This window comes from Pteropus alecto, unplaced genomic scaffold (assembly GCF_000325575.1).
Source record: "Pteropus alecto unplaced genomic scaffold, ASM32557v1 scaffold224, whole genome shotgun sequence".
Lineage (NCBI taxonomy): Eukaryota > Metazoa > Chordata > Mammalia > Chiroptera > Pteropodidae > Pteropus > Pteropus alecto.
Genome location: NW_006436289.1, coordinates 1,029,257 through 1,046,346, shown reverse-complemented (window position 1 = coordinate 1,046,346; position 17,090 = coordinate 1,029,257). Strand labels below are relative to the sequence as shown.

Sequence of the window (17,090 nt, the reverse complement as noted above, 5' to 3'; positions counted from 1 at the left end):
GGAAGGAAGGAAGGAAGGAAGGAAGGAAGGAAGGAAGGAAGGAAGGAAGGAAAGGAAAGGAAGAAACATAACCTAGAATTCCACCGTATAAAAAAAATAAAAGTTGAGCTATTCTGGGAGGGCCAAGAGATTTGGGAACAGGTAGGAGTGGGGAGTACTTGGCAATGGGAAGAGTGGAAGGTATAGAGCTTACCTTTCTCCTAACCTTCTCCCTCATGCTCATGGTCCCTTTACAGAATTTCAAAACCCAGAGTTTGAAAACCATTTTAAGCACAGTGGAGGAAAACCACTTTGCCCTTCTTGGTTTCTGAGACCCTGAATTCTCGTCATTTTATATTTCTCTGGTCATTTCATCTTGCTTCCTTGATCCCTAGTCTACAGATGATATTTTTTCCCTGATCATTTTCTTCTTTTATCTTCATTCTCTCAAAGAGTATTTCATTTACTAACATGGCTTCCACAACCACCTCTCTGCAGATGACTCTGGGTCTACCTGCCTAGTCCTAATTTCTCTCCTGGTTTCCAGATTCCCATTCTCAGCTGATTGCTGGATCCATCCACAAGAATGGTCCATGGGCATCTCAAAGTCAACCAACATGTCTCAGACTATAGAACACTGGAAAGAATCCAGTATTCGGACTTGGAGTCCAAAGACCTGGATTTGAACACTAGCTTTGTTCTTAGCTGAGTAACTGGGCAAACCACTTAATCTCACTGACCCTCAGTTTTCTCAACCCCCAAATGGACATGCTAATACCCATATCTTTTAATAAAAGCAGAATAATAGATATGAAATTTTGGTAAACTATCTTATGCTTTAAAAGCTTGTTCCTTTTGCAGTGTTCCCTGATGTAAACAGGGAGGTTGGAAGGAGGGGAAGCACCTTCTTTTCCCTTTCCCTTACCAGGGGCAAAGACCACTTGGGTGACCCAATAGGTGAGCGCTGGCCCTCGAAGGACCTCTCCCTCTTTCTGTCCTCACTGCCACTACCCTCCTTTAGGCCTCTTGCATCCCAACTGAGATCCTCCTCTCGGGCTCTAGAGTATCCAAGTTATCCTCCACACTGAAGGTGTTTTCCTCAAATCAAAACTACACTAGACCATTCCTCTTCTCATTTATTACAAGAAATCGGCTGCCTCTAGAATAAAACCCAAACTCCACCCAGCCAAACGGCATCCTGACGACAACTTCCAGCTTCTTAGCATTGCTCGTGCCTCTCTTCATGAAGTGTTCCTCCCTACCACTCTCCAAATAGCAAAGCGTTCTCCTCTTTCTAGGCCATATTCAAATGCTACCCTTTTCCAGCAAGCCTTCCTAACACCCTGTCAGAAGTTACCACTTCTGTCTCTGCACTTCCAAGATTCACTGTTCTTCTATTTGTACTAAATGCATTTTGTCTTGTGTGTTATTTAGGTGTTTATATGTGTGTCTCATGCCAAATTGTGAGCTCTCCAAGTGCTAAGACTGTGACATTATTTTTCTTTTCTGCATACAATAGGTGCCCAACAAAAATTTGTTAAACTGAATCGACTATCACCAGATTTCAATCCTAACATTCAATTATTATCCTGTACTTGGATAGTGATGCTCATACCATTATAATGAAATGACATTCCTTCATTTAAGGAAAAAAGAATAAAAATACTTTCACCAAGAGCTCCGGTTCTGCAGTTACAGTTGCCCATCAACAGTCCCATTCTTACAGTTTATTTATTCATTTGCTCAACATTTTTAGGTGCATGTTATGAGCCTGGTACTGTCATAAGTATTAGATAAAGAGAAATAAGACACTGCAAAAAATAAATAAACAAATTAAAAAGACATCGTTCTCAAGAGCTTGATGTTGTATCAGGGAGACACACAAAAACAGTTATATTACATTTGGATAATATAATAGTAAGGGACATATGAGCGGGTATCATGGGAGAATGGAAGAGGGATGTTCATGATAAACTCTCTTTCTCTTCCAGGACACACAAATAGGTGGCTGGGTGTAGCAGGAGGAACAAGGATAAGACGGGGATCTCAGCTTACTGGCCTGCCACCTTGCCAACTGTTTACCTTTTCCGTTTCTACTCCTTCTGCTGGAAGCTATGAATCATAAGAGAATATATGTGTATATATAGATACATATTTATTGTAAAGAATAAAATAATCTATGTAGAATATATTTTCAAAACTTTACATAAACTACAACTATAAATACAGGTATATATTTTATACAAGTTCTGCTAAGGCATCACTTCCTGCCTTCTTGCCTATTCCCTTAATGGTCTTGTTTTCTTTCATTCACTCCATATCAGAATCTCGAAATCATCTTTGACACCTTCTTCTTCACCCTTCACACCAGTGTCACCAAGTCCTTTCCATCTGCCTTGTACTATTCTTTGCATCCTGGTCTTCCCTTTCCTTTTCATCTTATCACAGCTTCCTACTGTCCTTGACATTAGTGCTTCACATTTGGATTGTGTGACAGAAACTCCTGTCCTGTATCTCAGTTCCATTTCTAAAATTCAGATATCTCTTCTTAAAAGATTGCTTTCTTTATGTCATTCCCCTGCACAAATAAATCCAGTTTTTCCCTCTGCAGAAGAAAGTCCAAACCGTATAGCTTGACACTTAAGGCCTTTGGCATTTTGGTTTTATCTTATTTACCCAAACCCGTAACATTAACTGGACTGGATTTCTCACTGAACAAACATGCCTAAGCCCAAACACACATAACTCATTCTCTCATTTGTTGGTGGAGCCTCTCCTGGTCTGCGGGACCTCATCTAAGGGAGGGAAGAAGTGGATATATAAGTGAAATGCAATTACATTTCTGTGGGACAGGTGAATTTCCCCTCTGGGAATGGCCTCCTTCCTTCTCCATCCTCCAAGACCATGCCTACAGCACACCTCCTCTGTGAGGCTTTCCCTGATTTTACCTCTTCCTGAACACCTATAGCACTCACTCTTGGTACTACTGTAGATAGATCAGTGCTTGTCAAACTTGAGCCACAGCCTCTGAAATTGACTCAGTAGGTCTGGGATTCGGCCAAAGAATTTACATTTCTAACAGGCTCTAATGACAAATTCTGGCGACCTCATTTTGAGTGCCACTGCGATGGATTACCTTGTACCAGCATTCATACTTTCACTTCCACACTAAACTTTTTACAGGCAGAAAACTTATGTTCCAACTCTTTGTGGATCAGCCCCCAAACCCAGTAATTAATTGCATGGCACATAGAAAGTGCTCACTTTTACTTGTTCAGAGTATTTTGCCATCCATATTCTTACATAGTACTTAAAACAGCCCACCAGGCAGGGAGAAAGGGCCTCCTTCTTGCAGACTGTCAGGGAGAGAATCAAAGTCACTGCAGAGCAGAGACTGCTGTCATTGATTCGGGTTTGGAGCATAGGGTAATCCACAGTCCTTTTTTTTTTTTCTTTTTTTTAAATCATTTTTGTTGTTTATCATCTAAAAACCCAGTTTTTAATTTTTTTTTCAAGTAGAATTGAAATAATTCAATATTATTTTATATTCACAGTCCTTCTGACAGTGGTCTCCCTGGCACTGGCTCCTTGGGCTGGTGTTGAACTTTAAGCCCACTTTCCCCTTCTCCTAAAAAGGAGCAGGAAGGTACTGACATTTATTGGGCAATTACTCTGCCCATTTCTGGGCTGGGGGATGTATCACAGAGGTCCAAGGAAGTACAGTAACTGGTCCCTCGGTTCTACACGTGTAAAAAACACAGAGGCCCAAAACACTCGTTTTTATGCTTCATCCCATAGCACAGAAGAGGCAGAAGTGGCTAGACAAGATAAGAGAAAGCAACTTCATATTTACTGGAGCTCAATTACGTGTCCAGGTGCACTGTTCCAGGTGCTTTCGCCTACATAGTCTCATTTAATCCTCACAATTACCTAGCAAAGGAGATCTCATTTCACCCACTTTAAAGAGAGGCAACAGCCTCCGAGGTTATATCCTTTGCCCGAGGCCACATAGCTAAGAAGAGGAAAAACTGGAATTCCTGGTTTGTCTGACCCCAAAGCCCTTGTTGGTTCCACAGCCCTGTTCTGTGTCCATGTCATGGGATCTATGCACAGTTTTCACAGCACATCACGGTCCCAGGTCTCCATGTCCTTTTGATGCCTGACAACACCTGGCATCCTGGTGACCATGCAGCTGGGGGTCTAGATTCAGAAAATGTCCTCAAACTGAGGACTGATTTGAGACTGTTTCTGGGGAAGCTATGGTGCACAAGAAAGAGAAGGGATAAGTAGGGGGAGACCAGAGACTTGGATCAGCCGGGAGGCAGGAGGACTGGATGGCAGGGACCTAGGAAGGCTTGCTTCCATCAGGTAATTGGGAGGTGGAGGCTTGTAAGAGCTGTCCAGGGAAGTGTAGCTGTTCCTATACATAAACACACTTGTACCTTCACAGACCCTACCAAGGACAGGAGTCCTGGACAGAGATCCAGAGAAGGAGAGTGGCTCACAGAGATGGGCAGGCTCAGGTTCAAGGTGACACACACCAGCACTCACAGAACCGTCCTGGCACCCATGCCCAGATACCCACAAAGGAGACAAATGTGCATAGAGGTCAGCCACGGCACCCCATGGAGGGCTGCTCATGCCCACGCTCCCATGCACCCACAGAGGTGCAGAGGGTGCAACCTCCACCAGCCACCTTGGAGGTACCCTGGAGGACTATAAGGAAGGATGGAAAGAGCTAGCAGTATTTTCACCATCATGGCCATTTCCATCCCTGCTCCCCCCAGCACCTATATCAGCTCATGGAAGGAGTCTCATTCTTAGAAGAGGGTACTGGCTCCTTTGCTGCAATTTGTCCTTTCTCCAGGCTCAGTTCAGTCCCCTCTGGCCTGTGTTCAGAGGCTTGGAGGCATGGAGCAGGGGAGGGACTGGAGTGCAGATGCAAAGAGGTGAGGGTGGAGGAGGAGGGAGGGGCTGATGAAGGCAAGAGTTTGTCCAGGGCTTCTGGGCTAGACTGAAGGTCAGAGGAGCTCAGACACCTTACTTTGCTGTCCATGTAGCAGTCCAGACAGTGGGAGAAAGGGCCTGACCCAACTCATGCCAGGATTCCTTGGTCTTCAAGGTGCCAGGAATTATGGTGGGAACCACAGTTCCAGGAACAGCAGAGGAGGGGATAGGGTTGGGTGACCAAGATCTGGAGTGGTGGGGTTGGTGGACTCAGGCTTGGCCAGGGCTGACACCTGTTCATAGTGCCCCCTATGGCTTGGACCCTTCCCCAGGTCAGGTTCTCTGCACCGAAGTGTCTCTCTTGCCCTGAATCCTTACTGAGGGGAGGCTGGGAAGCCTGTGAGGGGAAGGGAGGCGGGAAAGGGGAGCTTTGGGAATGATTGTTACCAATATGATCCCAGAGGAAAGGATTGGGAGAGGGTCTCTCCTGCCCACACCATCCAGCCCACTTTAGCAGGAGCCAGCATGCTGCATTCCCAGCCTGTTCTCACTCTGCTCATGCAGGAAGAAGGGTAGGGCTAGCCTGACGACCTTACCGTCTGTGGGGGGCTGCCCACGGTCATCTCCACGTAGTAGCCCTGACCGGACTTGCCCCTCAGGTTGTCCACCATCTCTACAAAACTGCCCCTCCGGCCAGGATCCTCCGGCTCCTCGTCAGTGTCCCGGGGCAGCCTCAGTCCCAGCGGAGTCCCCCCAATCCCACTCCGCAGAGGCAGCCTGATGCCAGGCTGAGTGCAGTGGGCAGGCAGCACTGCTGAGCCCATCCACAGCAGGAGCCAGGGCAGTGCTTGGGCCATAGTGGGCCCTGGCCTTCTGGCCCGCGGGACTCACTTGGGCCCACGTCTGTCCCTGTTGTTTGCCCCCAACTCTGGTGGTGGCTTCTCAGGAGAGAGAGGTGTGCGGCATCAGGGCTCCAGAGTCTGCAGGCCCCTGAGCCAGTCCCGGGTCCAGGCTGTGGGTATCCGGCAGGAGCAATCCGCAGAGAGGGAGAAGGTGAAGAGACAGATAACTGGTTACATCTGGCCAGCGGCGTCCAGCCTCAGCACAGGTCTGGGAGAGGATGGCTTGGGACCTCCGGGCGGCTGGGCGGGGCGGGCATGGCAGGTCGGCAGCGACTGGTTTCCCTGTCCTCCCGGCAGGTCAGCAGCGGGGGAAGAAGCAAGGCTCCGGGCTCCTGCAGCTGCGTTTGCTGGTTAGGCCACCATAATCCAGCTCCCAGCTCTCAGGCAGGCTGGGGAGGCGGAAAGACTTGTGGCGGCGGCTGTCAAAGCCAAGGGTTTTCGCTGTTCCCTGGGATCGCTGGGAAGTGTAGTCTTCCCTGGGCAGGCAGCCCAGCTTCCGGCGCTGGTGAGGGGTCTGGGATGCCCTCTGCCGAGTCGGAGTCCACCCTGCAGGACCCTGGTGAGCAAGGTTGCCTTGTCCCTCGCAGTATGGGAAGGGCCATTAGAGTCGAGTGTCAGCAGACCGCTCATTCTGTCTGTCCATCCTTCATTCTGGCATCCACTGTATGCCAGGCATTCTGCCAGGCACTGGGGCTACAGAGAGAAATAAAATGCACATGAACCAAACAAAATGATGTGGCCCTAAGGAGTAGGGGTTTGGGGGGACCCCTGGGAGATTTGAGAAGACTCAGTGAAGGAAGTGGTGATATTTAATAAGAGCCTTAAAGAATGGGTGGAATTTCCACGAGCACTGGAGCCTGCAATCTGTGGCCAGATGAGAGCCAGTTGGGTCTTCTCTCGGAATCTTTCTGTGTCTTTGATGCTCTACCTGCCCTCCACTTCACTGCAGATGCTGTGACTTCTCATGACCTTTCTGATTTCTGTGCTGTCAGTCACACTAAAGGTAAATGGCTGTTGTCAGCTTTAAAGTGTTATCACTCCAAGAAATATCTCTATATTAATTGGTAAGAGCTTAAAGTGAAAAGCTTTAGAGCTCTAATAGCTTAAGAGAGAAAAGCCATGTGATTATATCAACATATTATTTATCAAATGTGGAAAGCTGTTGTTAAAATTCAGCAGTCATTCTGATGAAAACTACAGGGAAACTTCTTAAATAAGGTAACAAAATCGCAGAAAACATAATAGTAACAGGCAAAAGTTATTTCCATCAAAGTCAGGCTCAGGAAAGGAAAGGACATTATCACTGCTCTTACCCCACATGGTTAGGTCAGTCTAGCTAACTCAGTAAGATGAGGAAATGAAACAAGTGCTATAAATATTAGAAGCAAAAGAATCATTATTTGCAGATTATATGATAGGACAGAAAATCCTAATCAATAAACTGATTAGGCACAAGTTAAAAATAAAAATTGATAGATTAGTGTATGTATGGGAATTTTGTATATGATAAAGCTGGCATTCATATCAGAAAAAATACGTTATTCAATAACTGTTGTTGGGACAACTGGCTATCCATTTGGAAGGAAAGAAAACCCCTATCTCAGATAGTTCAAAGAGCTTAACATTAAAAATAAAACTATTGGAAAAATAGAAGAATATGTTAATAATCTTATGTTGAAGAATGTCTCTCTAACAAAAGTAAAAGATGTATTTTTTTAAATGGGCAGGCTTAAATACTTAAATTTTGAACACTTCTGTAGAATCAGACTTCCGGTATTCCAATTACAGTTCTGCCACTTAGTAACTGAGAGAGCCCAGGCTAATTACTTGTCCTTTCAGTGTATCAATTTTCTCATTTGTAAAAAAAGAACAACAGTACATACCTTGTAATGTATGAATTAAAAGAGATAACCCATGTAAATCACAAACAACGGTGTCTGGCATATTGTAAATGCTTAATAAAGGTTAGCTATTAGTGTTATTAGCATTATAATTTCTGAGAAAAATGACATTGACAAAGTTAAAAGATAAGTCACAGACTAGTAGACATTTGTTACACAATAAAGAGACGAAAAATAAATGTCTATAATATATAAAGAGCTTCTACAAGTCAATAAAACCCCCATAACTTGGTAGAAAAATAACAAAGGAACAGGTAACTCACAGAAATTCAAATGGCCAATAAACATATGAAAAAAACTTGACTTTATTAAAAGTAAAAGAATGTAATTAAAACAACATTTAGATACCATTATCATTATTTTTTTGCTTCTCATAATGGTAGTATTTGGTGTTGGTGAAGGTGTTGATTGGACTGTAAATTATTCCATTTTTAGAGAGAAATTTGTCAATGTCTATTAAAATGTAAAAAAAATAAACTTTTTGAGCAATATTAATTTTAGGATCTTATCCAACAAAAATAACAGTAATTTTGCATTGTGTACAATATCGAAACTGGAAACAAAAGAAATGATTATCAGTAAGGGAATGAGACATTCATTCAACTGAATCCTGCTTAACCATTGTAAAGAATGGAGTAACTTCTTTCGAACTCACCTTGGAAGATGTTTATGACATATTAAATGAAAAAAGCAAATTGTAGAACAATATGTACATTATGGTCCCATTTCTGTAAAAATTAAAAAGTATACACTTGTGCATATATATCTATACATATAAATTTACATCTGCATAAGCATTAAAATTCTGGTAGATAGGAACCAAAATGTCAACAGTAGTTTTCTCTGAAGTGTCGGATTCATTCCTTCCTTTGTCTGCTCATTCATTCATTCACTCAGCAAATGTCTATTGAGTGCCTACTACGTGCTAAGCACTGTTTTAGCATTGTGGATACAACAATAAGTAAAGTGGACAAAATTCCTGTCCTCATGCTGCTTACATTCTAATATAGGAATACAGACAATAAAGAAATAAAATATACAGTATTTCAGATGGTAATATGTGGTATGGAGAAAAATAAAGCAGAGGAGGGAGATGCAAGGGCAGTTTGCAATTTTAAATAAGGTGGATTGAAAGCACAGAGGGAATATATCACATCTTTATATAATTTTTTTAAATGATAGAATTAACGAGTGTTTTTCTTTCTTATTGTGTGGGTGATTTTCTGTATATTAAAAGTAAACAGTATGAAAAGAGAAGAAATATTTTAATAGTGGAATTTCTGACCTGGAAGTAAATCATAAAATCTGGGACCGATTTGTTTTTTTCCTCCTCCATCCTTGAAAAACCACCCCTAAGTGGTCATCCCTGACTGCAGAAGATAAATACAGTATGTGAAATTCTCAGCCTCTCTTCCTCACTCATTGGGCATATTACTGGTACATCAATTGGTGCATCGTTTTAGTTATTTACCCCCTGCCCCAAAGACTTGCTTTCTTAATTATTTTTGTCTACAAGCATTTAAAAACTGGTTTGCATTTCTGAGTATAAACCTATAGGGAAACCTGATAAAATGTGCATTGCTTATCCGTATGGATAATCCCACTAATCTCATAGTGATCCTCATTTTATTAGGTCTTCTTTTGAGAGAGCAAGAGACCCATGCTGAAGGACAACAGTTAAGAATTTTGATGGCTATTAAAGTTAACCAGATTGATTGCAAGTTCTTGGACATAGGGACCAAGTCTACAAATGGGTTTTCGAATCTGTTTTGTGCAAAGTCTATGATAGATGAACTGGTGAGCCCTTAGAGGTTATTTGGCCTGGTCCCTTTGGCCTCTTTGTGAGACTTTTAAGGAGCATAAAGAGGAAAGAGGAGCGATGATTTGTCATCTGCAGGCAGACGGAAGGAACTAGAGGCAGACCTGCCACAGAAGGATTTAAAGTTAAACATGATGACTGCATTCTGGATATCTAGTTTGGGATCTACAGGGAGAATAATCTGATTTCCTCATTCTGGGACCAGCCCAGAGTGGTGCTGGGATTAGTTTCAGGAGTTAGGAGCCAGATACTTTTCCACAACGGAATTGATCAAGAGCTTCTCCAGGTGCTCCACTCCCCTTTTCAACTAGTAGCATCTCTTAAATTTACTGTTCTCGTTTTCCCACTGATGTAAAGTCCAGAGCTGTTTTTGCCACTCTTAACTTTTCCAGGAGTTGAAGATGTATGAGAGAAAGGAAGATTTGCCTTCTGCGTAAGCAAAACTGAAGCTCTTTGGAATTGTATTAGTAGCAACCCTTCTGCCAAACAGGGTGTGTGGCGGGGCTACACATTGTGCCACTTTTTTTCTTCTTAAACAGACTCTTTGATATATTATTATCCCCATCTTGCAGATGTGCAAACTGAGCCCTGTGCTCTGGTGAAAAGATGACTAGAAACTAGTCTCTTAACTCCTGGTCAGGTGCTCGTTGATTTAATCAGAGCACGGGGGAGCCGGTTTTTTTTTTTGGAGGGGTGTCTCTTTACCTTACATTCACATTTCTTTTGTTTATTTAAAGCTTCAGTGGGTTGATTATTGATGATCAGTGTATTATTCACCTGATATTAATCGCACTACTAAAAAATGATAAGCAATAAATTGCCTTAGTTAATTCACGTTACTGTAAAGGCTGTGAATGGTACTTTCCTGCCTGGGAAGAAATTCTCATATCTAAATTCAGAGCTCTCTTTTAATTCCTTGAGGACCCCTCATCAACTGTCTTGGACTACATCTCCCGTTGGGCAGAACGCCTTGGTGATCCGACGGGACATCTAACCAATCCAATTACAGAGCTCTCATTCAGTAACCTATTGATTCCGGGTAGAGGCGGGACTTTCAGTTGCTAAGTTGGTACCCTTTCCGGAAGTGGTTGTTGGCCGCTGCAGGGCAACACCCCGGCGTCCCTGGAAGCGGGGAGCCGGGGTGGTGCTGGGGAAGCTGCGCAGTTCCCGGAGCCCTCTAGCTCAGAGCCTCCCAGGGTCGGGGACAGGTGAGGATGTCCCTGAGGGAGTGGTTGGGAGGTGGTGGGGAAAGGAAGGAAGAGGGAGAGTCGAGGCACTCGTGTGCCAACGAGCGGGATGTGCACGAGTGTGGGCGGGAACTGAAGGAAAAAGTGAAAAAGGAGAGACCGGACTACAGTGCATCTATCCAAAATCTCTGAGTGGCGGAAGGGGCCATGGTGCTGGCGAAGGAGTGACCGCGGGCAGTGTGTGAGCTTGCTGAGGCGCTCGTTTATTTGTCCCGTCCACAGTGTGTAAGGCCCGGCCTTCGAACATTACTTGAATATTTCTCTTGTGGGGAAGCTTCCTCCAGGTCGGAATTTAGGGTTAGCAGACCCTCTGCCGTCTTTTGCAGCAGGGAAGTTAGAAAGGTTTTGTTTTTCACTTTCTTTACATTCTTTAAAATCTACCGTCTCCACCTGGAACCGCTGTCCTCTCTTGGCTTCCAAGATTACTTTCTCTTGGTTCTTCTAACTCAGCCCTCCTCAGCCGCCTTTGCAGCTTCCTTTCTATTCAACACAGCCAGCTCCGGGTGATTTTACACAGAGGTTCAGTTACCATGTATTTAACAGTGACTTCCCAAACTATGGCTACAGCCAGACCTCTTTCCTGAGCTCAGACTTGCTTACTGGTCATCCTCAACTGCACACTTCCCTAGCCTTCCTGTTTCCCCTCATCTGTTCCTTCTCTTGTAGTTCCTCTCTCAGTGAAGGACTTAACCATTCACTTAGCCAAGTCTGAACCAGGATTTCATTCATCTAATATATGCAGTGAATATTTGTTGGGTATTTCCTATATTCTAGGCAGTATGCTAGGTGGGGCTATTGGCGTAGAAATGAACAGATAACCGAACAGGATACTGGCTTAAGTGCTCTGATTTCCCTCCTTCCTCTCTCACTGTAGACATCAAGTCTTATTATTCTGCTTCTAATACCTATAGGCTCTGGTCCCTTCCATTCTCACACTCACTAATTTAGTTCATAATTTTTTGGCCGTGCTTTCAGGATAACAATATTGATGGTTCTAAAGCCATGTCTAAAACCTGAGTGGTTTCTCTGCTTCTTTTCTTGCCCCTCTCTAATTAGTTCTTACACAGCTGTCATAATTATATGAAATCCTGTATTGGCTCCTCATAATGTACAGAGTAGAGCCCTTTATAATGCGCTCCTTGCCTTCCACTGTAATCTCTCTTCTAACACCTCTTCCTTTGCGCCCAGCACTCAGGTCATGTCAGAGTGGTTAGAGCTCAGGCTTTGGAGTCACATAGCTGTGGGTGTGTGTGTGTTCTGCTGTGCCATTTACTAGTTGCAAAAGCTTCGGCAATTTTTTTTTTTAACCTTGCTAAGCCTCAGTTTCCTTATGTGAAAAATGGGGGTAATAATATCTAGTTAACAAGATGAGGTGAGATGATTTACATGAAGCATTGGTACAGTTCTTGGAACATAGGAAGTGTTAAGTGAGTATAAGCTTTTGTTGTCATAATCAATTCTTTGCAGCCACCACATTCTTTCCTCCTTCTTTCCTTTGTGCATGTTGTTTCTTCTGCCCTAAATCCCCTTACTCCCTTATACTGGTGAGCTCTTGCTTATCCTTTAAGAACCATCGCAATGGTCCTCTACTCTATGATGCTTTCCCTGATCTTCCAAAGTAAGGTTATTTGCCATTTTGTGTCCCGTTGTATTTTCTGTTACTTCCCTTAATCTGCCTAACATGTTATGTAATCACGTGTTTATGTGCTTGGCTTTCTGATTAGGCCGAACTGGAGTTCAAGCCCACGTGTAATCAAGTCTGTAGCCCTAACAGCCCAGTGCCTGACCCGTGGCAGATGTTTAATAACTGGTTATTGAATGTCTGAATGGCCTTAACTTATATTCCCTGGTACTGAATTTGTCTTCTGGAACAATGTAGAACAAGCCCTTTAAAAATGTGAATAGTAATAACAACAACAACTGACATTTATTGAGATCTTACTACGTTTTAAGTATTTTACATGTATTGAATTATAGTACTTCACAACCTTTTGAAATAGATATTGTTATCCCCATTTTACAGATGAGGAAACTGAGGCAACTTGCCCAGCTGGTAATTGGTAGAGCTGGCATTAAAGCTAAGAATGTTCTAAAAACTGTGCTCATTACTACTACACAATCAACTCTAATGTCTTCCACCGTCTCCCTAAAGCCTTTTCCAGTAAATCTTTTGTTCCCCCACTGTGGTGAACTTTATAATTGTTCAAGGAGGGAGGAAGAAATAAATACATAGGGAACTGTAATCATGCATATGCATGTATATGCTTGCTCTGTTAGTGTTCAGGTGTACAAAGTTTTTTGGCTATGCTGACAAATCAGACAGCATTCATAGGAAGGTAGCCACAACATCGAAGGATTGGGAAACAGTGGCATGTATTGAATGGAAGGAAATGCTTAGCTTGGAGTAGAGAAAACTTGCTGTCTGTAGGTACAGAGGGCAGAACAGGCAATAGAAGAAGTTTCTGAGAAACTGATTTTTGGCTTAATATGGGAAAGACCTTTTCATAGTGAAGAATTATTTAACCATGGAATTGGCAAATAACATCAATAATACTGCTAAATTTGTTTATGGTGTACCAGGGACTATGCTAGGTACTTTACAAGAAGTATCTCATTTCATCCTCAAATAACCTTTTGATGTAGATTGTCATGATTGTTTCTGTTATATGCATGAGGTATAGAGGTAGAGGATGTTGCTTAATTTGCCCAATACAGCTGGTAAGAGTGAGAGCTGGGATTTGAATCCAGGTGTTTCTGGCCCCAAAGCTGATGCTTCAACCACTATGCTGTCTATCACTTAAAGCAGAGAGAGGAAAAATTTGGCATGGGGTGGGGGGCAGTTAGATGAAAGCTCTTACGGGTTTTTCTGGCTCTTGAGATACTTTGGTTCTGTGTTAGTGGTTTATAGCAGAGACAGAGTCCCTCCAGTTTACTTATCTTATTTTGAGCTTGGTCAGAAAATGCAGAGGAAGGAGGGGGCATGGCCCATGCAAGTTTGTGATTTAACAGGAGAGGTGGAACACATTTCCATAGAAAAAAGTAATATTAAGAGCAATATGCATCTATGGCCATGCTACCCTGAACAAGCCTGATCTCGGAAGCTAAGCAAGGTCAGGCCTCGTTAGTACTTGGATGGGAGACCACCTAGGAAGACCGGGTGCTGTAGGCGTTAAAAAAAAAAAAAGAGTAATATGCCTATGAACACATGAAAACTATGTTCTCACTGCTGAGGAGGTTATAAGTTGATGGGAGAGGCTGAGGTTAGCCATGGAGGGCTTCCTGGAGGAGGTATATGAGCTACCTTTTTCTCTTGCTAGATTCTGGGATTAGCAGGAGATGGATGAGTGCAATTGGATGATCCCTCCCCTATAATAGTTATGGCTCATAGAGGGTCTCAGGCCTGGTGGCAAGTAGATCTTACCAGGTTTCATCTGATCTTCTGATAAGTGCTACTTGGAGTACAATATTGATGGTTCTAAAGCCATGTCTAGAGTGCTATGATTGACTAATGATGTCCCCCATAGTCTCAGGCTTGGAGGGAAATGTTAGGACATGTGCCATATATTTGCTATAGCAGATCCCAGGGCTGCTTTCTTAGATATCTTCTCTGTTACCACTCTAGCCCAGGTCATCATTTTCTCTCACCTAGACTAGCTCATGGTTTCCTACCTAATCTCTCTAGCCACTCTGATTTTCTTCCTTTCAATCTGGCTTCCATTCCAGTATGTATTCCCAGTGGCTGCCAGAATGATCTTTCTAAAATGTGTATGTAAAAAAACCATTTCCTGGCTTTCAGCTTTCATAAAGGCCAAATTCTTGGCATGGCCTGGCTTCCACTGACCTCCCCAGCATCATCTCCAACCATGCTTCTTCTTGTTTGGTGTTATTTCTTTTTGAAGGGCCTTTGCATGTGCTGCTGTTTCTGTTAGAACACCTTTTCCTCCTCTCTTTGTCTAGTGAATACTTACTTGTCCTTCAGTTCTCAGCATAGGCTTCATCTAAATCAGGCTTATTTCCTGTAGAGCTCTTACCTCATTTATACTTATACATTTATCTGTGACTGTTTGCTTTGTCACTGTCCTTCACTAGACTGTAGCTCTAAGGGAATAGCAGCTGAATCTGTTTTTAATCACTATTTCATCGCTAGTGTCCAGCTATAAATAAACCTAGCTCAATATTTTTCGAATGAATAAATGAGCTCTAGTACTCATTAAACAAATATGGTTTCTCTTACCCCACTGTCCTCATTTCTATAATTCCTGCCCATTTGGCCCTGTCCTTGCCCACATCTTTTCTGAAGCCAGGCAAAAAGAAGAAAGAAGGTAGAATATAGCTAGCCCATTTTTAAATTTTTTTCTGGCAGAAGGTTTGTTTGACATTTGTGTGATCCATAAATGCAGATTTTCCAGGTTCTTCCTGATGTTTAAATAGTTAAACATAGGTAATTATGTATATAGCTAATTAGGCACTTTGCCATGAGGACGGAGATTTTACCTGCCCTATGCTTTCTGGAGATGGGATGTGTGTTGGGATAGGTCACATTTCTCAAATGGAGAATTTTTCAAATTCTCTGAAATAGTTGATACCATATCTTGAATAGATCATTGCCTGTTTGACTGAATAATATCCAGCCTGATGTTCAGACTAATATTAATTTCTCCCTCCCCAAGACCCCTTCTTTTTCTCTTTCCCCCTCATCTCTAACTCAGAAGATTAAAGATGCCGGTGATTCCTTAAACTACCAGGCAGTGGGCCACACCTATTGCACTGGTTCCTGGTACTTTTCTGTTCTGCTTTTTTGGAGTCGGTGGCTGTGTGTAAAGAAGCTTAAGCATTGTGTCTGCATCGGGTTATGGATTCTTAGGTTAGGGAGCAGATTCCCATTTGGTTTTATGGCTGCTTCTTCCCTTAATCATTCTTAGTGAGGCACTGCTTCAAGTTACTGCTTGCAGGTGTCATGGCAGGAATGATAGGTAGCAGAGCCTGGCTCGTTTGGGTCCAGTGGACTGACAAAGGGAACCATCTCTTGTGAATCCTAAAGCAAGACACCTTGCCCATCTCTTAGCTGTCAGGGTGCGGAGAGGGCCATGGTAACGGTCCCTCATAGATCCTTTGCCATTTATCATGGTCTCTCTCTAGGGATCTTGGAACAGATTCAAAGTCAACAGATCTGGCCATTTCCTGAGCACTCGTTGCAGGACACATCCCGACCTCCTTTTGATGACAAGTTCTTTCTGTTCACGTCCCCTGTTTTCAGAGGGCTGTGTCATGCTTGCTGCTCCAGATGGAACAGTGACAGCTTCTGAAGAGGTGGTACAGGAGAGGTCAGGACCTGCTTCTCCCGACTCCTCTTGGTTGCACCAATGTGGCTGATGCCTCCTTAATTGGGGGACGAACTCTGAGCAGAGCTGTCTACAGCAGCTCCTTAACAGGATGACTTGTCTCTGTGTCATCAGGCTTCAGGGTGGGAGCTGCCATAGCAGGGAGAGTTGGTGTGACCTGGGGGTCCTGAGGTAGTTGCTGGAGTAGGGATAGGAAGGGAGGAGCAATTCTAGAACTGCACCAGCTTGTCACTTGAAGAATTTGGCACCACCAAGTCCCTGGAGCTAGAAACCTTGGATTCAAGTTGGACTCCTTTCCACTCTTTTCCCCACCTCCTAGTCCTATTAAACCTAACATCATAGCATCCCTCCTATCTGTCGCTTCTTTTCCATTCCCACTGCTTCTGCCCTAGTTTAAGCTCTCATCATCTTTCATCTGGATGGCAGTCTCCTTAGTGGTTTTCCTGACACCAGTCTCTCATTTCTCCAATCTAGCCATTCCACTCCTGCCAGTTTTTATCCTAAAAAAAGGCCACTCTGTGGCACTTTCTTTCACCAAAGTCCTCAGTGACTCTCTCCCTGCCTGCCTTTGCTACAGGGCAGTGTCGAGGCTCGTTAGCATGGTCTGCAAGGCTCTCCATGACCAGACCCTGACCTGGCTTTCTACCCCAGCCCCTACCATTCATGCTAGTATCCTGCACTCCAGAACACCTTATCTGCACATGACCTTCCCTCTCCCTAGAGTAGCTATCTCCACTATCAGAACTCTGGTCAGCCCTTGGTATCAGCTCCTTGACCAAGCCTTTCTTCATCGCTTCAGTGGGAATATGTTATTTTTCTCTTAGTACTCTCAGTGCAGGATGTGTTTCCCCTTCTGCCTTGTACTACTGTTGAAGTCTTGTATGCTCCCTCCACTAGAGTGTAAGCTTCCTGAGGGCATTGTCAAATGTGAATAGGAACATGCAAATAGGGAT

The 17,090-nt window shown here is 43.6% G+C and overlaps 2 protein-coding genes across 13 annotated transcripts in view; one reads left to right on the top strand and one right to left on the bottom strand.

Annotated features, from left to right (window-relative positions):
• The window catches only part of BACE1 (beta-secretase 1), a 22,292-nt gene extending 16,003 nt beyond the window's left edge, over window positions 1-6,289 (bottom strand). Inside the window, exon 1 of one of the 4 annotated variants that reach the window (XM_025047505.1) lies at window positions 5,523-6,289. In XM_025047505.1, the coding sequence (XP_024903273.1) occupies window positions 5,523-5,783 (261 nt within the window). In that variant the 5' untranslated portion in view covers window positions 5,784-6,289. The remainder of the gene's footprint in view (window positions 1-5,522) is intronic. The other 3 variants (XM_025047504.1, XM_006912771.3, XM_015590103.2) reach the window with 3 other exon arrangements.
• Window positions 6,290-10,611: 4,322 nt separating this feature from the next.
• Window positions 10,612-17,090, top strand: part of CEP164 (centrosomal protein 164) — a 65,381-nt gene continuing 58,902 nt past the window's right edge. For all 9 annotated transcript variants that reach the window (XR_003046591.1, XR_003046590.1, XM_006912770.3 and 6 more), the window contains exon 1: window positions 10,612-10,756. The gene's annotated coding sequence lies outside the window, so the exon portion shown is untranslated. The remainder of the gene's footprint in view (window positions 10,757-17,090) is intronic.